This window comes from Hippocampus comes, unplaced genomic scaffold (assembly GCF_001891065.2).
Source record: "Hippocampus comes isolate QL1 unplaced genomic scaffold, H_comes_QL1_v1.1 scaffold409, whole genome shotgun sequence".
Classification (NCBI taxonomy): domain Eukaryota; kingdom Metazoa; phylum Chordata; class Actinopteri; order Syngnathiformes; family Syngnathidae; genus Hippocampus; species Hippocampus comes.
Genome location: NW_017804828.1, coordinates 172440 through 194853, shown reverse-complemented (window position 1 = coordinate 194853; position 22414 = coordinate 172440). Strand labels below are relative to the sequence as shown.

Here is a 22414-nt window from a genome sequence, read left to right as displayed (position 1 = left end):
TTACGCAGAGACCCGCAAAGGACATTTATCTGCCGATGCCATGAACACGAAACCGACCGAAACGGGATATTGCCGCAACCGTTGTCCATTGCAAAATTCTTGATTTCATCCTCCCCTGTCGTGGAGTACAAGCCAACTTTTACAGGGACAGGCTTGAGTCACAGACGCTATGCTGACTAATCAACTGTTCCCAACCTCCTCCGGCAATAACATCAGACTCTTGTATCTGGCAGGACCAGTCTGGGTTTGGCCAACATAAAACATCAGCATGTCTGCATTGTGCTAACTAATGTTTCTTTGGGAATGGATGATTTTTAGCTTTGTGAGAACTATGTGGAGAAGGCCTCAATTGTTTATATGGGTAGACGGGCCAGAAAGGCATGCTGGGATGAGTTTGGTGTGGAACAAGAATGGATCCCTCAAGTCCCACAATTGAGACTTATAATTTCATAACTAGACAAAGTCCATATTCCTAGATGATTGAATGTTGTTAGAAACTTTTTTATTCTGTTAATTATAACTTCATATGCTCTTTTGTTTTAGTGTAAGAATAAAGGTGTTCTGTGGTTAGAGTTTCCCAGTTGAATAGGACAGATGATAACTGCGTGTTCATGTTTATATAATTAACCTCACCTAACGAGAAATAGGCAAACAGAGCCATCAGGTAGGATTTGAACTGACTCGTGATTCTTAAAGCGATTGTCCTGTCACCTTCTCTACACTCCTCAGACTGTTGAACATTTTGGTAAGTATTAGGGGTGTGCATATCTCTATCAAAAGAGGATTTGATATGTCTCTTGGTACATGGGGTACAATACGATTCAAGAATGTTACATTTTCAAGTGGAATGATTTGATTTGGTTCGATTCAATGGGATTACAATTTGATTCAATATGATACGACGGTAGCTTTTGTCACATTTATGAATGGAACAACATGTAAAAATCCCCAAACTATTGAAGTTAGTTAAATTTAAAGAAACATCAAAACCATTCACCAATTTATACTGGTGTGCATCTTTCATATAAGACGATTTGACATGTATCTCGTACACAGGGTGTGATCCAATTCAAGAATGGTACATTTTAAAATGTAATTCCATTCGGTTCGGTTAAATCAAAATCGATTTTCCAGTTGAAATTGGATTTCATTACACCCTTAGTAAGTTTGCATTTGGAAACTAATCAGTGATTCCCATCTATATTAGTGTGCTGTGAGAGATGGCGCAAGATTCTTCAATTCCACTTCATGTATTTTCGTATGCATTGTATTAATTTAATAGAAATATCGTATTGTAATTGTCAGAAAATACAATTAACCTGTGTATCCAACTGTTGCCATTCATACAATAAAATAATAGATATGCATTCAACTAAAAGGCCCACGTTTAACAGTTGCTAAGTAAATTTGTGATTAGATGGAGACGAGATCATCATTATTTCAGTAGACTTTTTGTGACTTGTGTTTTCTATCTAAGAAGATTTTTTTCAAACGTGTTTCTTTTCATGTTGAACTGGTGAATGTTGAATTAAAAGCATGGGGATATACATCTCGACACATGTGAATGACCATTAATTAATTCCAACCTACATCTGATGAGATTTTGGCAGAACTGACGTCATCGACCGTCGGCGTTCGAGGTGACGCAGACGGCGTTGGACGTAGCACGGCAGAACGGACGCGACTAGCCCAAGCTAACAGTCACACGAACCAAGCTACACAAAAATCCTCACCGGCAGCTGTTTTACTACACTAGCGAGTAAGTCCGTCGCTTTGCTACGGTGTTTTGGTCGAGTGCGGATAAGGCTTGACAGCTATTTGTCGTTCCGTGGCTTGCTAATATTATAGCTCTGACTGGTTAGCTGCGAGGCTAATGTCCAGAGGAAAACAGCGGCAGCATAGATGCTGCTAAGTGGTTCGCTTGCTAACGCGCGACGTGACCGAGTCGGACACGATTGCAACTGCACTGCAAGGATGTGCGCGTTTCGATGTACATCCGGCGGCACATTGTGTGCAAAATCATTACGCTGCTAACTTTGAACCACGGCTTGTTTTGGGGGATTGATTCAGTGAGCGTGATGGGGGAGAATGAGGGCGCAGCATCACCTGCTTGCCTGTGTGTATTCCATGCTACATGGCTGGATCATGGTAACACGAAAATATTAGTCTAGCGCTGATGTTGTTTTGATGTATTTGTTATTTGAATCGTAGCTGAGAATTACAATGCATATAGAAAAGAAAGCATAACTACTCCACTTTTAAAATAATGAAATAATAAGACGACGACATCAGGGGTCCTCAATATACGACGCATTTGCTCTCCTCCGGCTGCGACGGCTTTTAATGTTAGTTGGAAAAGTCAAGTCACATTTATAAACGGCGTAACATGTATAACATATATAATGCCGCAACACAAACGAATTAATTCTAAACTAATGTTCCGAACCTTGATATATTACATTTATATAAAATATAAACAGTAAAAAGCTTGTTCATTGTACCTTGAAAAAAAAATAAACCACGTAACTGCGCATGACGTTGCCAACCAAAGACTCCCTTTATGCAATTAAACAGGAACAAAACAATGACAATAAGCTGGTTGTACACACCCTCTAATGCAAGCTTGAGTCTTTTGGCCACAGTTCTAAAATATTTGTTGGGCGGTTTTTGTGCAAAGTAATTTTCGACTCAAATGTTTCTTGGATTGTCAATGAGCATTTCAGTGTTTTGTGTTAAAAATAATAGAGTGATGGTAGTACTTCCTAAAGAAAAACGTGTAGGTCTGTAGGATGACAAATCAAATCCAAAATAGCCCAAGAGATGTTTGGTAGTCTTTGTGTGTGTGGTTTATTTTATTTATTCTTTTTGTTTTTGCAGCAGCAGCATCTTTGTGCCGGTCAAAAGGTCTTGCCCAGTCACCAGCTGAATGAAATCATGCAAGGCTGTTTGTGAGTCAGGTAGCCTGTCATTTTCTGTCTTCTCTGCTATCTTTTCCTCTCTTAAGTTGGCTATAAAAACAGCGTTATGTGATAGGAGGTGGTCGTGCAAGTGATGCACCATGGGCTATGACGTGACGAGGTTCCAAGGGGAGGTGGATGAAGACCTACTGTGTCCCATATGTAGCGGCGTTCTCGAAGAACCAGTGCAGGTATGTCACTCGGTATATTTACATGCAGTTTAGAGGAGGAGTAGCTCAACTAAGGCTGGATTTACAATGCAAGTGACCCACATTCCGATTTTTGTTTTTTATTACAAGATGCCAACAACGTTGGGTATTTTTTAAATTTATAATTGTTTACATCTGTGCCGATGATGTTGACATGTAGTTGTTTGCTTGTTTTGTTTCATTTGTTCACTAAATATTAACCACCTTATGCTTTGTATGAAAAACACTTCTCGGCCATAAAATATAAAGGAGTCAAATAAAAAACGTCAGGATGGTGGTAGCTGAGCTTGCCTTCTTGTGCAACCTAACGATGTATTCTTATTTCACACTGCAAAGTCATTCTTGCATGTCGTTCGTGATCTCAAAATTAAATAAAGTACGGTACTGTGCTTTTTTTTCACACAGCAAAAGTATCAATATTTGATGCTGATTTATCAGTGCTGAAAATATACTCGCTTTCTGCTGGAATGACGTCAAGTTACTGTGAATGACGTATAACCTAAGATGTATTGTATTGTATTACCTTTCTAATTGCTCCACTTATGCATCTTTCGGCAAAGCGATCAATGCACCATGTCTGTTTTCAAGAGACATTTGGTGTTTCACAGTGCCTGCAGGTTTGTGTGTACATAAACTTGCATGGCTTCTTTTGAGAGGGTCAACTCAAATGTGTTTATAGAACATAAAAACTGTCACAAAGTGCTCTACAAAAAGAGTGAATAAAATGGAATAAAAAGCCTGGTCTCTGGTTCAGATGCAGCAATATTGAGTTGATGAAAACATAAAAGACAACCAATAATCAAATAATACAAATGACAAACACATATCACTGAATCCAGGATGAGGATAAATGATCACACAGCTTGAGAGTTTCTCGTAACCAGTTTTGTGAAGAAGTGGACAATATCTTCCCATGCTTGTGGGGTAGGCGAGCACGGAGAAACAGATGGCCAGACTATGGTCGCGGATTTTTTTTTTTTTAATTGATTACATGAAATTGTCACGTCAAATGGACAGTTTAAACTTTCCATCTCCTATGACTCACTGGTAAACATGTTCAAATAAAAAGCTGCGTTGAATTGCTCAACATAATGGCCAGCACACCACAGAGTTGGCTAGAGGAACTATTCCTTCATCTTTTGTTGTCTGAGTGCTTCTCTGTTTCTCTGCTGTACGGTGTTCCACGGGGGTCTATTTTGGGCCCCCTGCTGTTTTCACTGTATTTACTGTCCCTAGGTTCTATCCTAAGAAAACATGGTGTTTCCTTCCTTCCTGCCATGTTGATTTTTGGCTTTTGGGTGAAATTTGAAACTAAATTTGAACGTTTTATTTTTTTCCAAATTTTTTACCTCTCTGAGCTCCCCCACCTCTACGCACCTACCCAGGGCCTCAGGTCTGCGCAGCAGATGCTACTGTAGGTACAGAGGGTTAAGCGGACGCTCGGAGAAGATCGAGCCTTTTCTGTTTCCCGTCCTTCTCTTAGGAATGACGTTCCATTACATATTAGTCTAACTCCCTCTCTGCTAATTTTTAAAACTCGTCACATTTTTATTCTTTGGCTTCTGATTCAACATAAGATTTGGCTTGTGAAGTGTTTCATGGTGTCTGCTGTATTTGTTAGTGTTAATTGATTGATGAATTGATTCATTAATTGTTCATTATTAATTACAAAAATATATATTTATGAATTAGTGTCATTAATTTACTGTTTTCACCGTCTTTGTTATTGTATGATTGATTTTTACTCCATGTACCGCACTTTGTTTGCAGTAATGGTTGTTTTGAAGTTCTCTATAAATAAAGACATGTTGAGTTGAAAAGTTGCAAATTCAGATGACATTTCCACCCTGAAAGCACCAGCTCTGAATATTGAATATAGGTATCACACAAACCCAGGTTAACACACAGTTAAATATTGAGGTTATTCTTCCTCCAGAGGGCGTCCAAGTAGCTTGAAACAAGCAGAGACCAAAAAACATGTATGGTGTCACACAATTGCAGTGGAAATGTCCTGCCATGCATTTGGTCCATTATGCACATAAGGAAGAGGATCCATTTGCAGACAGAACCACCCTTTTGCATCAAACATTGGCCTCCATTCTAATAAGAGTTGTGTCTCGACTATCAATTGCCGGGTGTGTCCTGCACTTGTCCTCTTTCTAAATAGACACCACCGAAAGGAAGAATGGTAACTGTAATTATCGCAGTGCAGTGAAGCTGTTTTGCATACTGACTAAAGTGTTGCTCACGCTGGCGCTCACCAAAACAGGAGGCCCTCATGACTCACTGGTTGTGAGTTGCATAAACAGTCTCTCAGATGAATGAAAAGTGTGGAGTCTTACCGGCTCTCTTTTGGGCAAGTTTCACACTGCAGGCCTTAGGCCTAAATGCTCAATTTGGATTTTCGGGTGAAATCCGATTGTTTTCTGTGTGTGTGTGTCAGAGGGGGGCTCACATTACATATTAGATGCGACCTCCGTCTGTCTGGTGTGTGAACATATGTGTCCCCCACGTGACCCGTCTGCGCAAAAGAACGTCACTCACAACGTAGTGTTTGCAGAAGTAAATGTGGTTTGGCATGCCGGGGCCAAGAACATAGTTGGGACTCATCTTTTTATTATCTCAGAGGAGCGAGAGGACTAATATATATTTTGGGGAAATGAGACGAGGCTTTTCAATCTCATGTCATGGAGATGTCACTAAAGATCACGTCATTGCCCCACGTAACAACTGAAGCGTCTACGTGGCTAAATTACTGTGCTCTCGTTTCAGGCCCCCCACTGTGAGCACGCCTTCTGCAATGCCTGCATCACGCAGTGGTTCGCCCAGCAGCAGATTTGTCCCGTGGACCGCACGGTGGTGACGCTTGCTCACCTGCGGCCCGTGCCACGCATCATGCGCAACATGCTGTCCAAGCTGCAGATCAGCTGTGACAACGCCAGTTTCGGCTGCACGGCGACGCTTCGACTGGACCAGCTGCAGTCGCACCTCAAGGACTGCGAGCACAACCCCAAACGGCCCGTCAACTGTGAGGAGGGCTGTGGGTGAGTGGCTGGCGTTCTGTTCATCTGATGCACTTCCTGTCCACTTGAATGATCTTCGTGATCAGGTGTTTCCAGATCCAGTCCAAAGGGGCCACTATCCTGCACGTTTTAGATATTTCCCCCCTCCAGCACACTTGATTCAATTAGACACCCCCGCCATAAACCTATTAAGTCAGATAATGTAGTGAAATCCACCATTGATTCTAGATGTCTTGATAACACAGCTAACCCTTGCTTGTCCGGATATGATCCGATGCAAATGCAGCATGACAAAATAAATTCTTAACAATGCAAAGCTGTCTGAGAAGCACTAAGTAACTCATGTTCTTTCTTCTCCCACCGGCAGCCTGGAGATGCCCAAAGACGAGTTGCCCAACCATAACTGCATCAAACACTTGCGAAGTGTCGTCCAGCAGCAGCAGAGCAAAATTTCAGATCTGGAGAAAACTGTGGCTGAACATAAACACCAGCTGGGCGAACAAGTAAGTGCGTCTGCGCGTGTCTTTCATAAGCACTAAACAAATAGTCGTTCTTAGGAGCTGCTATAAATGTCACTTTGGTGCCTATACTCACAAACTCATTTGGTGTCTCTGCGACAGATAAAGGAGAATTTTTGCATTTCAGTTGTTCATTTGAAGACGCAACTACTTTTTTAAATGTTCTTTTCATAGTGAATGTTTTTTCAGCCCAGAACATTTTTTTATTCGGTTTCGTAGATCAGGTCAATTCAAAATACGATTGAAATATTTCATTTCCATCAATCCATCCATTTTTGCTTTATTCTCACAAGGGTCACGGGGCCTATCCCAGATGTCTTTGCGCAGTAGGCGGGGGACACCCTGCACCGGTTGCCAGCCAATCGCAGGGCACACAGAGACGAACAACCATTCGCGCTCACACTCACACCTAGGGACAATTTAGAGTGTTCAATCACCCTGCCATGCATGTTTTTGGAATGTGGGAGGAAACCGGAGTACCCGGAGAGAACCCACGCAGGCACGGGGAGCGCATGCCAACTCCACATAGGAAGGCCGGAACCGGGATCGAACCCATGACCTCTGCACTGTGAGGTCGATGCGTTACACACTGGTCCACCGAGCCGCCTATTTCATTTCATTTCAAATCCGTTTTTATTCATTTATAAGGGATGTGTGGATATTTATTTTCTGCAGTGCTGATGTAATTTTACTGTTTTACTCAATGCAGTTGTCATCTTCAGTGTCTTACGGTACTTTGTAACGCACCGTGCTCATGTAAATATTTCTATTTATTGGGCAAGTTCACAATCAAACACGCCAGGTTCCGTCGTGTCATTGTCAGAGTCAGTCTCGTTGCCGCTCATCAGAATTGATTTCGACTTTTGCGAACGCTTGAACAACGGTGCCAGCAGACGTTTTAGCCCAAGCATCGGCTCTTTACAGTACTCTATTCTGTGCTTGCAAGTCCAAATTCAGAGTTACGTATCGTCAGTGGGTGGTCACTTTATGACCTAATGACTGTTAAAAGTGTTGTGTTATAGCCTACTCACTGTGGCATTCTCCCACTCCAGAAGCGAGACATTCAGCTGCTCAAAGCGTACATGCGTGCCATCCGCAGCGCTAACCCCAACCTACAAAACCTGGAGGAGACCATCGAGTACAATGAGATCTTGGAGTAAGTGCCTTCTTCTTCTTTGCTCTCACTCTGAACTCGCCGCCTCAAACTTACCGAAAGCTTGAAAAGTCTCAGCACATTTGCTCCATTTCCACGACTGCGGCGATAATACGGCTCTTCTCGCTATTTATGCCTTTCCATAAGCACAAGCAGGTACTATTCCTCAGACCTTTTCAGTATGAAACAATAACTCATCGTTGGTGTAAACCACTGCTACTCGTTCATTGATCGAGATGAATTGTCATTGGAATGTTTGTGGATGCTTAGCTGGACTATACTATGATGAGCTTACGCTCTTGTCTTAGCTGACAATCTCCACTTTGGTCTCAAATAGCATTTACCTCCTTACTGTGGCTAACAGCCACATGCCATGAAAGTCCAGTTGCATCTCGATAAATTAGGACAACTGTAGAAAGTTAATTTATTTAGAAAAGAATAAAAAATAGAACACATTTATAAAGACATGGACAATCCAGCACACCAATGTGTTAAGCCAATTCCAATGAAGCTGAGACAGTGTGTTAAACGACAAAAGACAATGATTTGCGACTCCTGTTCAACCTATATTTAATTGAATCCACTCGAAAGACAAGATATTTAATGCTGAAATTGATCAACTTTGTTTTTAGCAAGTGATAGAATTTTATGGCTGCAGCACGTTTGAAAGCAGCTGGGACAGGTGGCAAAAAAGACTGAGAAAGTTGAGGAATGCTCATCAAATACCTGCTTGGAACATCGCACGGGTGAACAGGCTAACTTGGAACAGATGGGTGCCATAAGTGGGTATAAAAGGAGCTTCCCTTAATTGCTCAGTCATTCACAAACAAAGATTGGATGAGATTCACCTCTTTGTGAACAACTGTGTGAGAAAATATTTCTAACAGTTTAAGGACAGTGTTCCTCAATGTACAATTGGCAGGAATTTTGTGATTTCATCATCTACCGTCCATAATGTATGTAGAGTATATATTCTGTATTGAGTATATGTCCTGTATTGTATTATTGTCCAATGTCTGTTGTGTATTGTATACTGTATGTATTTATTGTTCAATGTATGTAGCGGCATGGGGGGCCTGTCCTCCAAGACAAGTTTCTCCTATGGGAGACCAAATAAAAAGTCAAATCAAATCAAAATATTAATAATATATACATAATATATATTATATATTAATATATACAATAATAAAATACATCAATAAGTTCAGAGAATCGGGAGAAATCACTGCACGTAAGCGGCAAGGCCAAAACCGACTTTGAATGCCCGTGAACCATTCTCATCCAAGACAATACCACCGAACCGAAAATACTATTGAAGCTCTGCGGGTCAAGGGTGAAAATGATCACGAGGTTGACCAACACGATCATACCCTGATCTCGCCAATGATCTCCTCCTATTTTGATGGAATAATCCAACTGCTGTCTGTTTGGCACTGACTTGGTCTGCCTCAATTCAAGAATGTTCACACCTGACCGAATGAAGAGCACCGAGAATGAACATAAACCGCATCCGTGGAGCGTTTTGCTTGCGAAAGCCCCCCTTTATCGACGGCTTGTTTTTCAGGTGGGTGAACTCCATGCAGCCCGCCAGGGTGACTCGCTGGGGCGGCATGATCTCCACCCCCGACGCCGTGCTGCAGGCCGTCATCAAGCGCTCGCTCATCGACAGCGGCTGCCCGCTCTCCATCGTCAACGATCTAATCGAGAACGCCCACGAGCGCAATTGGCCGCAGGGCCTGGCCTCACTGGAGACGCGGCAGATGAATCGGCGCTACTACGAGAACTACGTGGCCAAGCGCATCCCGGGCAAGCAGGCGGTGGTGGTGATGGCCTGTGAGAACCAGCACATGGGGGAGGACATGATCCTGGAGCCCGGTCTGGTCATGATCTTTGCGCACGGCGTGGAGGAGATCCTATAACTACACTGCGACCAACAAATCTGGTTTATTTAAGGAAATTAAAAAAAAAGTGAACTGTTGATACCTATGCCTTAAGGAAGGACAAAGATGCTATCAACATGGCAAGTAGAGCTAATAATGTGACTGATACGATAAACAATGAGTTGTGATGTTTACATCAAATTATATTTAGTGCATTATACATTCTGATTGTTCTGCTAATTGCATTGTAGAGTGAAACACTTTTTAACGGTTCATTCGAAGAGGAACCTTTCTGCTGGATGGGTTTGCCATGAACTCTGAACCTTGTCTGGCATCAAGCGAACCAATCGTGGCACAGGAAACAGTGGATTTTGAAACTATTTTAGCCGTTTGGGTCCATTGTTAGTCAACACGCTATAGACTTTGCTTGCTAACGGGCTACTCGCGTCTTCTCAATGGCGTGCATGTACCACCATCCAGCACACTCCTATTTGCGCTGGATTCATGAGCACCACGTTATCAATTGTTTCAATGCGTTGGTACCTCGATCGTGTAAATGTTTGTAAATACAAATACTATATTGACTCGAAGATGTCATTATCTTCCTCCCCTCTCTGATTCCATATTTCCCCTGCTTCTTTTTTTTTTTCCATTGAAAAAAAATATTTTTTTGTTGGTTTCACATATTTGTCTTTCACGAGCCGTTTCCTGGCTTTAAGATAATTGTCGTGCTGTTTATATTCCTCCCAAGGTTTCCAATTCCCATTCGCATTGTCGAATTTTCTGTGCCATTTTGTTTTTATTTATTTTGTTGCCTTTCACATGCGTGCGCATACACACACACACACACACACAATGCTTGAAGAAGAAGTTTGCCTTTTTCGGTGTATTTGAAGTTTGTTGCAGGAACAAGACATATTGTGTTTTCTGTAGTTTTTTGTTGGTCGGCTGGGTGCAGATGTGAAGTGATACGTTAAAGTTCAAGTTTAACATACGTATGGGAATTATGTTATGACCGCAATGGTTGCCTTTGTTCTTTATGTTGTCCAAGTGTAGTCTGCATTCAGCAAACATCTCGAACTAGTGGTCACAGCGTGGAGATTGTAAAACATATTAGTGAAGTCACGCTTGTGACTTAAAAAGTGTATCCTCTCACTACTTATCCTCATAACTGTACTGAGACAAATATGACCCACAAGAGCAGTAAAAGCAACTTTGTATTGTATCCTTTTGTTATTCTCTTTGGTAATGCTTTTCATTTGTTTTGTGTTAGTGTATCTTGTGGTACAGACAAATGAATAAAATGTCAGAAGTTTATTGTCAGTGGGCTAACCGTGAAATTTCAGCATTCGAGTGCCCTTACAATAGGTCAGCAACCTTTTTGAAACGGCTGCTTCTTGGTTACTGATTAAGGCTACCACTTGTATGTGTACTTCTGAATTAAATTTGTTGAAATGATCTCGGGTTAAATCATCACTTTGCGACCTCTAGCTTATCTCGACCAATGCGATGTGTTGATTGTGACCTTTGACTGATTTTATTTATTTATTTATGTATTTATTTTGAATAGCGGTAGTAATTACCAAATTTTCACCAATGAATGTGTGATTTAAAAAGGAGTGGTCACAAAAAATAGATACTGCCCACTCCTAAGTGGTCAAAATTATCCTGACTGCTGTGTACATACGATATGGGTAGGTCAACAATATTATGCATCTAAAGAGGTACTTGTGAAGAAAAAAATATCGGTTACCAGAGGTTAAAAAATCTTGTCATAAAATAACCAATACATTGAATATAATATAGACGCTTTTAAAATTACATTATTGGTTTAAGAAAATAGAAATAAACACATCCACTGTCTCATTTTAACTTTGCTTTTCTTTTAAACCTCATCTTTGAAAGACCTGGCCTATATGTCTGTTTTAGAAATTGAACATGGCCCTTGAGTACAAATGTCATCCCACCGATGGTATACACAATTTGAACTAAATTGATAAATTGTTTCATTTTTGGTATGTTAATTTTTTTTTTTAATCTACATTTGTATTGACAATGTTCAGGATAGTTTGAGAATATGAAAAAAAAATGGCGGGGAAGCATAATCTTCAGAACAGATATACTGGACGGATTCCCCTCTCCTGTATAAATGCATTTCCTTTTTAGCCACACCGTGTCATCATGAGCCTTTAGGTGGCGCTGTAGGCCCAGGGCGCTGTCATACATTTTGTAATAGCTCAAATCAGGCCAGCGATTATTTCAAAACACGGCTCATTGGGGTCAAGCCGACGGAAAGTTTTAACCGCTAAACTGTTTCACGAGCGTCCGAGTCTTGCCTCCCGACCTGAATGACCGTGCTTTTTTCTGACACCCACATGTTTTCCATCGCTATTATCCTCTCCAGCCAGCCTCATCCTCATTGTGCCGTCTAATCCGTCTCCATTGTAGCCACTGGAATGTGAAATCGTGCTTCCACACACACTGTGGCTCTATTGTTGTCACCGTACCTCATTACGGGATGTGCTCACAATGGCTACATGCTCAGCATGCACTATTAAGTGAATGCTGGCCTCTGCAATGTCAAATTTGCGTAAAACTACTCAATGCTTGCACAAGAGCAGGACATATTTTTAGAAAACTAAAAGGTTATCATATTGTATTGTTAGATATACAGTAGTAGCCTAAATAAAACTTTTTTTTTTAATCACAGCAGTTTAAAACAGGCTATGTTAAAGTGCGTGACTCTTTCTGCATCTTCTTAAATGGGAATGGGAATATTGCGGCTATTATACGACACTCATTTTACAAAGAAAATAACAAATTCCTGACTCTTTATTGGTTGGAACTAAATGTTGCGTCGGGCCTTTGTGAGGTAAAATTTATGTGCATTTTGAATTTGGGCTAGCTTGATCGCAGCATGAGTAACTAGACCTTGGATTGTTCGTGTCGTGAATTATCATCCAGAGTGCTGCCAGAAATTATCCAATTTCACTTAATTGAAACGAAAATTGTTATTTATTTAACTCCTGCTTTGACTTGCAAGCCAAAATCTGTGATATGAGCGCTGTATGGAGGCACTGACTGAACTCAATTTAGGGCACTTGACAACAAGCACCAAGGTAAGCAGAATGTGAGCTTTTTTAAAATCTGTGATACAAATGTTGTATGGAGGCATTGGCTGAACTCAACTTAAAGCACTTGCCAGCAAGCAGCAAGGTAAGCAGAATGTGAGTTTTTTTTTTGTTTTGTTTTTTTTTAACAGCCTTCAGGCTGTTTTAGCCACCTCCCAGGTTGGCTTTACTGTAACAAAGAGTGTCTTTAAAACAATTAGCGTATACGTTTCCCTCATGGCCACTTAGTTTAATCATAACATTACTCCCAGAAATATTTTTTATCTGCTGCCAAAGAGACTAATATGACCACAGCTCATGAGGGGAAATATGCATGGTAGGTTAATTGAAGACTCTAAATTGTTTGTCGGTATGAATGTGAGTGTGAATGGTTGTTTGTCTATATGTGTCCTGCAATTGTCTAGCATCCAGTTTAGGGTCTATCGTGCCTCCCGCCCTAAATCACCTAGAATGAACTACAGCACACCCATAACCCGAGAGAATAAAAGCAGTACAGAGAAGCGATGGCTGTATTATACTGCTCCCAGGTGGCCAAGGCACCCACACCAGAAGGAACAGCTGCAACATATTAATTGCATTTTCATTCATTTCAGTGGGGAAAGTGTTTTGTGTTCCATGGTCTCAGATTAATTAAATTTGTAACCCCTACATCACAGATGCAACTTGGTTCATTTATTTATGGCAGTGACATATCATGACAGAACAATAAATGCCCTTCCACTAGATGACAAAAAGTATAATAAATCTGTCTATCCATTAGCTGACATTCGTGCAGTAGTTTAAATTATGTTGTCACTTCCTGTGAGTATAGCAGTTTTATGTTGAACTAAATCTGCTCAGATTACACACCGAGTACGTCATTTTGGAAGTAAATTGAGACAAAAGCATCATTATTTCAGTTTTTGTTTGGTGGTGTGCCATGAGATCTTTCAATTATAAAATTTATGCCCTGACTCAATAAAAGCTGGGAAACACTGAAATAGCCTCGAGTGTTAGTACTGTCATGTTTGTTGTTTGACAACTGCCAAAGTATAATGAGGGCAAGATGGCTGACTCAGTGGAATGTTTTAATGTTTTTTTTTTGTTTTGTTTTGTTTTTACAAGGCTGTTCCTTTACAAAGTAGGTTATATGGTGTTCGGTGAACTCAATAGCTATCTACTGTAAGTAGCTCTTAAGTGGGCTTGTGAGACAAGTTTACGATGGTCCCCAATACAACACTAACAGCATGAAATGAAGTAGTTTGCCCTGCGGGGTAACATGTCATCACGTGCCAAAAGAAGAAGCCACACTCATTTATGGACTGCAAGTAATTTTCATGCAAATATCACTGTAATTCTGACTTTGCAACTCGCATGGGTTGGTGATAGACTATACCATGGCACAAGAGGGAACGCTCACTTAATGCAGTATGTAGAGTTATAGCCTAGAAGAATCTTATGACGTCTTTTGAGACATGAGTATTTGACTACCTGCTGAACATTTCAGCCAAATGACATTAAAGAGGCTTCGATTGAAAAAAATAAAAGATTTACTTACCAAAAGTCCAGCGATATATACAGATCAAGATATTGTTATCAATTTCACTAAGCTTCACAAACGTGTTTTCAACTTCCTCTTTGATTTTTTTTTTCTGTGTGATGTCCTAATCCGCTTGTCAGTTGTGTTTATGTTGTATTTCCTCAAAAATGAACACTGCACACTCATTTGCCTGATTCAGCATATTCTGACAAGGAAAATGCATCTTCATTGCAAGTGAATGTCTTTTTTATTTACCATAAAACAAGAATGATCAAACATTAACCTAAAACTGAACTAACATTAAACTTGCAAATTGCCAACATTGTTGGTATTCTTCTGTTCATGAAAGAAAAACCCACTGTGGTCACAGAAATAACTGGAATCTGACAAAAGTCATATCCTCCTGACTACCAGTAGTTCAAATTTGTCCTCTGTTGAGGACATTTGTGAACCTAAATATCTCCCACCCAGTGCCTCCAATCGCATTAACTCCTTTTGTTACTCTAAAGAGGACATTCAGTGCTTTCCAATGATACCAAATTTGTAGGGGTTAGAAAAAGTAAGAAAATGGCTTCCCTCAGTGCAAGCACTTTTTATGGGAAGAGGAAAAGTAATACTTTTTATCGACCACATTTTGTCTTGAAATGCTGTTGGCATTTTAATTATAAGACTGTTATGAACACGTTAAAGTGTCGTTTGAGTTGTTTTAAGTGTATTTGAGCCTGTTTAAAAAATTTAGTGGGATTTCAAAAAATTCTTTTGGAGGAATCCAATTACTTCACATAGATTGGGGAATGTCAAAATAAATGTGATTGGACAGCATTTTTTTTCCTGGTAGTCAGGAGGATATAATCAAAATTAACCAACTGAAACCAGACACTGCTTTTGACTTTTGGTCAACAGAATTATTTAAAAAAATAAATAAATGAATGAAGCTCATCTGGACAAAAATGATGGTACTCCTAGAAAAGACAAAATCATTTGACCATAGAGATAGCCATAGTGTGTCTTCCAATTAGGTGTCTTCAAACTTGTGGTCAGTCACTCGGTCGATTTAAAGGGTAGGAAGTAGTCATTGTGCTATTCGGTGACATGGTGTGTACCACACTAAAGATGGACCAGAGGAAGCAAATTTGAAAGTTATCTCAGGAGATTAGAAATAAAATTAAAGACAAGCACCTGAAAGGTAAAGGTGATCAGACTACCTCCAAGCAGCTTGATGTTCATGTGACTGCAGTTGCATATATTCGGAAATTTAAAATCCACGTGACTGTGGCCAACCTAGCTGGACGAGGCCGCATGAAGAAAATTGATACTGTACATTGAAGAGATGGATATGAGAAATGTGAACAAAAGAGCCCAAGACGACCTCCAAATAAATTAAAAGTGAATGCCTAGGTCAAGGCACATCAGTGTCAGATTGCACCATCAGTCGTTGTTTGAGGCAAAGTAGAGTTCATGGAGAGAACCGTGGAGGTGACTACAGTTAAAAAATAAATCATAAAAAAGAGACTAGAATTAGCCGAACTGCTTGTTGACAATTCACAAGGCTTCTCGGAAATTGTCCAGTGGACAGACAAGACAAATCTATAACTTTTTCAAAGGACACACCAACTCTGTGTTCACAGATGCAAAAATGAAGCGTAACAAGAAAAGAACACTGTCCCTACTGTGAAGGAGGCTCTGTTATGTTCCAGGGCTGCTTTCCTGCATCTGCTACAGGGTGTCTTGAATCTGTGTTCTTCCACTAGATCAGGGGCCCCCAACCTTTTTTGCCCCACGGACCGGTTTATGTCAGAAAATATTTTCAGGGACCGGCAATTAAGGTGTGGCGGAAATAATACAACAAAATAATTTGGTATGAGCTGCATGAAAACTGTGGCGTTTTCGAAATATAATAATAAACACAAGGAGCGTCTAATCTGGCCGCAACACTCCGATCGCTATAGCAATGTTTAATGCCTTCAAAATACGATACAACGCAAATTCAAAGTGCATGAAAATGACGACTCACCACAGCACCGAGCTTAATTTTCTGCAACCAGACGGTCCCATCTCGGGGTAATAGGAGACAATGACACCTCAAGTGTGTGGTTTATGTCCAGTCTACTTCGTAATTTTGTTTTCGTCGCCGTTGCTGCAGAACCCCCCGCCTCACACAGGTAGCATGACTCATTTTGCGAGCTCCCGCGTTTTGTTTTGAAGTAATCGGTCACGTGAAGGAGAAGCGTGGCTTGACGTGTGTCAAGCGTAACACAGACGGATGTAACGGAGAATCCGGTAGTTTTTCAAAATAAAACATCTTTCGTATTCCGAAATAAATAAAACGGAATTAAGGCAAGTTCTTTCTGTGCGGCCCGGTACCAAATGCCCGGCGGACCGGTACCGGTCCGCGGACCGGCGGTTGGGGACCCCTGCACTAGATGACAGAAGGCGCAGTTGACCTGTCCAAAGCTATGGATCCATCCACCTATTGCCATTCATACAAGTGAATTATCATCAACTGCCATCATTGTCGTTAGCGGAGATACTTTGCGACATATTTTGTGCGCTGATATTTTTCTAAAGTACTTTGTAGCTCAATAAATGTTGGGAAACTTTGACAATATCTTCAATTCACCCAACTGTGTGTTTTTGCCAAACACTCAAATGCGAAACAACAATTTTATGACATTTGTACGGTAAATAAGTTCACTATTGTGCATTTTCTTCTTGATGTCTGAATCAAATCGGCAAGTGTCTTCTTCAGGGGGAATCGAGCATACTTGTGTGAAATGTACTGAAATAAAGTTGTGACCTAACCTCGCACAGCAGTCTCTCTCTCTCTCTCTCTCTCTCTCTCTCTCTCTCTCTCTCTCTCTCTCTCTCTCTCTCTCTCTCTCTCACGCAGATGCAGCTGGAAGGGAGGGAGTGTGCAGGAGGATCCGAGGCGGCGCCTGCTTACTCGGCCTCAAGAGTCACTGTCAGCCCGGTTCACTGGCTCGGGTTCTTCTCCTCCTCCTCCTCCTACTCTTCCTATTCCTCCACCTGGGAAAGTCAGCGGACACTTGAGGGCCCCCGGAAGCTCGGCCGACCAGCTTCATTCAGCTCATTAGACAGGTAACGAACTTCAGCGGTACCATCACGTCCGCGCCGGTCCGCTCCGCTGCGCTTCGTGCAAGTTGCAGTCCCGAGCGCGGGACTCCTTGCAGCACAGCTGGTAGCGAATCCTCTGCGCAAATGCACTTGCAACAAGACCAAGAAGATCACAAAATGTGTTTCCTCGTTTTTAATAGCGGGTTACAACACAGTAATCCACTTGACAGTGTAGAAGCGTGCGTGTGTGAGTTGCCTTTGCCATGCAGTCATGTCATCGCTATCGCCACTCTTATTAAGTTACAAGTGCGGGTCCCGACTATTTAAAGAGGACTCCGCGTCATGCGTCTGCAGTTTTTAGACACTCTCTGGAGACTTCCGGCCTTAATTGTTATTATTAGGCAGTGTAGTTGCGTTGAAACAAAACATTTTCAAATATCTACTGTAAAATCTAAATTTTCCACACATGTCAATGTGAGTATTCCAGCCACTATCGTCCAATGAAAGGAAACTCTTTGTCACATTATTCCCTACCATATTTTCTAGGAGACACGACGTGCGCGTGTGTGTCTCAGTCGAAATCAGTGTATCCCAAAATGTTTGTGTCCAAAACATTGCAAATTTTATTTCCCCTCACCCCTCCAGGAAGACACACTTGCATCTGGTTAGCGGGTTTCATATGGTTTTTTTTTTGTTTGTTTGTTTATTTTCTTAGCCCTTATTTTTCCCCTACACCTTTTGTTTGAACTTCTTGTAAAGTTCATCTTTCTATGTGCCTCATCGCTTCTGCAGGTAGTGTGTGTTGTGATAATGATGCTATCAGGACACATTATACAGTAGTCGGCTGGAGGTGTGTGTTTTCCAGTCACTGTGCTGTGGGAAATTAGTCATTTTCACCAAATGGATCAGAGAGTCAATATGCATGTACTGTACTACAAATAATTTAGCACTGTTTTATTCATATCATAGCTCTTTATGCCAGTGACGTGTCGTGATAGGCAGAACAACTGAATGCTCTTCTACTGAATGGGAGAAGGTACTAAACCGGCCCAAATTTCACACTACGTACATTTGTGATATCTAAAATCAAGACGACGTTATCATTATTTCAGCATACTGTAGTGGGTATCTTTTTTTTTTCCTTAAGAAAAAAAAATTGGGTGGTGTGCAGTGAAACTTTTGTGATATAAAATATGTGCTTTGCCTCAATAAACGTCCAACATTTATATGTGGAAATGGATGACACTGTTAGAATGATGTAGCTGTTAGAGCAGAGGCCATTATTTGACCAAATACATTAGTGTCTATCTTCCATCCATTTTCTATAGTGCTTGTCATTATTAGAGCCGCGGATATGCAGAAGCCTATCTGGCTGACTTTGGGCAAGAGGCAGGGTACACCCTGCTTGTCAGTCAGTTGGGCATATACTGTATAGAAAATGTATCATTCACCCTCTCATTCACACCCAAGGACAATTTAGACTGTTCAACATACCCAATACGCATGTTTTTGGAACGTAGGGCGAAGCTGGAATACCTGGAGAAAACCCCAAAAAAAGCTGAGATTCAAACCCTGAACCACAGAACTTTGAGGCAGACACGCTAACCACTAGTTCTGCATCTCTTCTGCATCTTTATTTAATGCAAGCAGCCAAATTAGTGTACTTTGTCCCTACAGTTTTCTCATGTAAGGTAAACCTCTTTTTTCATTTAATTCATCTTTCTAGTGCAGTGGTACTGTCTGTGAAATCCACTTAGTGGAACCTCAAAGTTCAAAAATCCAGCCTGCTCAGGGCTCAGCTAGCGAACATCACAGGACCAAACCCAGAAAACAGGTGAGCTATGATTTGGTCGTTAACAGTCGACAGCAAGTCGCAAAATGCCCCCCCCCCGAGATGGATAAAAAGGGGTGGATTTTGCTGCTTAATTCATACTCCACAAAAACATTATTAATGAGAGTACCGTGTTTAGACTAGTGGCAGCGGATAGAACATATACTGTAATTGTAAAGAAACGTTTTTGACTTGACTTCCTCTTTGACTCCTACTAATACTTCAAGGTGATGTCAGATGTGACATCATTCTGTCTGTCTATCTTTCTGTCTGTCTGACTATATATACTTCTCTTCATCCAGCTGCTATCCAGGAGTGCAACATTAGTGCCGAATACATATACTGTCATTGTGTCAGTTGAACTTCTCTATACTACATCTGGTATTTGGCTTTCGCTTCCTTTTGTCAGGGCACTGCTGCCAATCAGGTTGCACATGCAGTTACTAAAATCAAAAATCCCATGTAATAATAACACATATTTCTTCTCATATTGGCAATCCCACGAGAGAAATTGTATCCAAACTTGTATTTGTAGCAAGATAGTCATGCTCCGAGATGCGTTCATTTAAAAATGTGCTCATTTGTATCGTTACCGTTTGCAGTGGTGTCCAACTGTATACATACTATATACTGTAGTTAAAGATCAATCCATTCTTTATTTCGATAGCTAAAGGGAGAGTCTAAATATTAGAAACAGCTCTCCTCCCAGGTTTCATGAACTGATTACCTCGGCTCAACACAAACATTTTAAAAATAAGTACCATCATTTTGTTTAGCTTTGATGTGTTCCCCCAAACTCGAAAATGTAACTGCTTCCATGTGAGTGATGTTTCTTTTCCTTTAGTATGGCATTGAAAAAATTGGTTTGTGGTTAAAAAAAAAAAAAACATCCGAGAACGTCATGCTGGACTTTAGGGTTTTGTTTGATTACGTTTGCAGGCATGTTGGTGGCTAAAAAAAAATAACTGGCCAGCATATCCAAGCGATAAATCATACTGAAACTGAGCGTTAGCTGATGGTTGGACTCATAATCCTTTGCCCATTGATAAATATAGTAACGGATTAATGTAAAAGCCCAAATAAGTTAAAGTGTCAATCGAATGTACAAATTAATATATGCCATATGGACAAAAGTCTTGAGACAATTAATCAATCTGAAATTCCGACCAGATGCCTTAATCTTAATTTGTAATTTTAGGAAGCCATTTAATGCTATCGTTTGCTTCCACTTTTGTGGGAACAGTTTGGGGAAGATCCTTTTCTTTTCCAAGTGGAAGGTCCATAAAGACCTAAGTTTGCTGTGGAAGCACGCCGCTCAGAAAGCTTTGGCAGTCGGCCCTACTTTACAGCCAAAACATCAGCGAACTCTGACACCGCAAATGTCTCACCGACACACTCCAACAACTTCAACTTCCCAACAAGCTCTAAAAGCAACAAACACCACTTTGCTTTCCGCTGTGCACTTCCCGACGGTGCCGTGTCCCAATACTTTTGTATGTATTCCTGTAGTTAACTTTCAACGATGAGCTCGGGTTGCATTTCACTTCCTGCTTCACATCGATCTGTGGGTAGGCGAAGCGAGACTCCCTGATACACGCGCACTCCCACCATAAAAGCAAAGTGGCTGTTATGACAAGTCGGAACAGGTTGTTTCACCCCCCACCCCCACCCCACCCCCTCTTATTTTTAATGCAGTATGTAGCAGAAGGCTGCCCCCACAAGAAGCTCTTACATAAGTCACACTGCAGTCGGAGTGATAGGCGGCCAACCATTCCTCCCCTTCATTTTCCAAGAAATTTGTGATTCACAGCGCCGTGACTCTTTAGCCGCTCTTGTGTTATTTCATTTCACGGCGCTTTCTTTTCTTTCGTCTCACTCTCGTCGGATGTCGGCGTGCGCGGTTCCTCTCCTCAACAAACATGCGTTTTCAATCTCTGCTGTCTGTGAATTGAAAGGTCCGCAACCGCATAATGAGCTGATACCAGACCAAAGGATCTTTGTACCCTGCAGTGTTTGCATAATGGTGCACCATGTTTTTTTTTTACACACTCACACATACCGTACATTAAAGCAACATAATGCATGTCTGACCTGACAGGACAAAAAGCCTTTACTCAAGCTTTTGTGTTAAAGAAACTGTTAGGCCGACTAATACCATTGCACCAAATCAAACGTTTCATACACTTAAAAAAAAATGAAACTGCATAGAAAAACTTTGTTTTCATGAAAGAAAGAAAAAAGAAAGAATTTTAAACCCACACGTACGTCAATGAAGATTTAGTGTCACGAGGGCAATAAGTTGTACAGGTATTTGTGTGTTGTGTTTCTTTACAAAGTGACATTGCCAACAAGTGGTCCAGCATGCATGCATATACAATGAATGGTTTGGTGGATCATGTTGTCTGTGCATGAAGATTTTTTTTTTAAATGTATATTGTCATGTAAAGGTGCACAAAGTATATCTCCAAGTGTCTGCCACTTGTGAGCTGGTGCAAAAGATATAAAATGTCAAACAGAGGAAGTCGTGGTCACAGGGCTGCACTAAGCGGGAAATGTTGTCTTGGCTGTGTTATAGTTGGGTGTTCTCATCAGGACTAAAGTTAAAAAAAAAAAAAGTAGCTTACATTTTGTGCAAATTTGGTTGCTGACTGTTCATTGTGCTGTTTTTATCAGCTAAGGTGTGACAAGTCTTTAAAAATGGTACTTCAGAGGCATGTTCTGATCTTTATTGTTATTTATTTTCTTAATTCTTGTTTATTGTGTTGCTGCCATTTTAACGTAGTGGACTTGCAGAGTTGACTTGTTTTCGTCGCTGCACCGCAGTTGCTTTGAAATTGAAGCGCTGTGCATTATCGGTTCAGTTTTGTTTCATAAAGAGCAAGAATAGAACTGTAGCTTTTATGTGAAAAATAGCGAGGGAGTGTTCGCTCTGTTCCTGCTGTGACTCACACAGTCACATCTGCATGTTGAATGCAGAGTGGGGGCCTGGGCTTGATAGGCCAAGCAAGGTTGGCGTGGGCGGAGGAGGAGGTGGAGCTACACAGGGAAGGCTTCTTGCAACCGGGCTCCCCCTTTTTTTTCTCTCTGAGCTGGCTGCTTTCCGCGATGTGTCCCCCCC

At 41.1% G+C, this 22414-nt stretch overlaps 2 protein-coding genes across 2 annotated transcripts in view; both read left to right on the top strand.

The window, feature by feature from the left end:
• The first annotated feature begins 1610 nt into the window (after positions 1-1610).
• rnf41 (ring finger protein 41) lies at positions 1611-11198 on the top strand. The gene is made up of 7 exons (XM_019865925.1): positions 1611-1759; positions 2878-2957; positions 3034-3148; positions 5939-6210; positions 6557-6692; positions 7760-7863; positions 9425-11198. The coding sequence occupies exons 3-7, from the start codon at positions 3059-3061 to the stop codon at positions 9777-9779; spliced, it is 957 nt and encodes a 318-aa protein (XP_019721484.1). The 5' UTR covers positions 1611-1759; positions 2878-2957; positions 3034-3058; the 3' UTR covers positions 9780-11198.
• Positions 11199-17269: 6071 nt separating this feature from the next.
• Positions 17270-22414, top strand: part of dgkaa (diacylglycerol kinase, alpha a) — a 26315-nt gene continuing 21170 nt past the window's right edge. The window contains exon 1 of the mRNA XM_019866177.1: positions 17270-17489. The gene's annotated coding sequence lies outside the window, so the exon portion shown is untranslated. The remainder of the gene's footprint in view (positions 17490-22414) is intronic.

Bases quoted from the DNA above. Each gene is read 5' to 3' on its own strand.
- rnf41 (XM_019865925.1), top strand. From the start codon at position 3,059: ATGGGCTATGACGTGACGAGGTTCCAAGGGGAGGTGGATGAAGACCTA. The intron at 3,149-5,938 runs GTATGTCACTCG...CTCTCGTTTCAG, and splicing joins TTCTCGAAGAACCAGTGCAG to GCCCCCCACTGTGAGCACGC. The intron at 7,864-9,424 runs GTAAGTGCCTTC...CTTGTTTTTCAG, and splicing joins GAGTACAATGAGATCTTGGA to GTGGGTGAACTCCATGCAGC.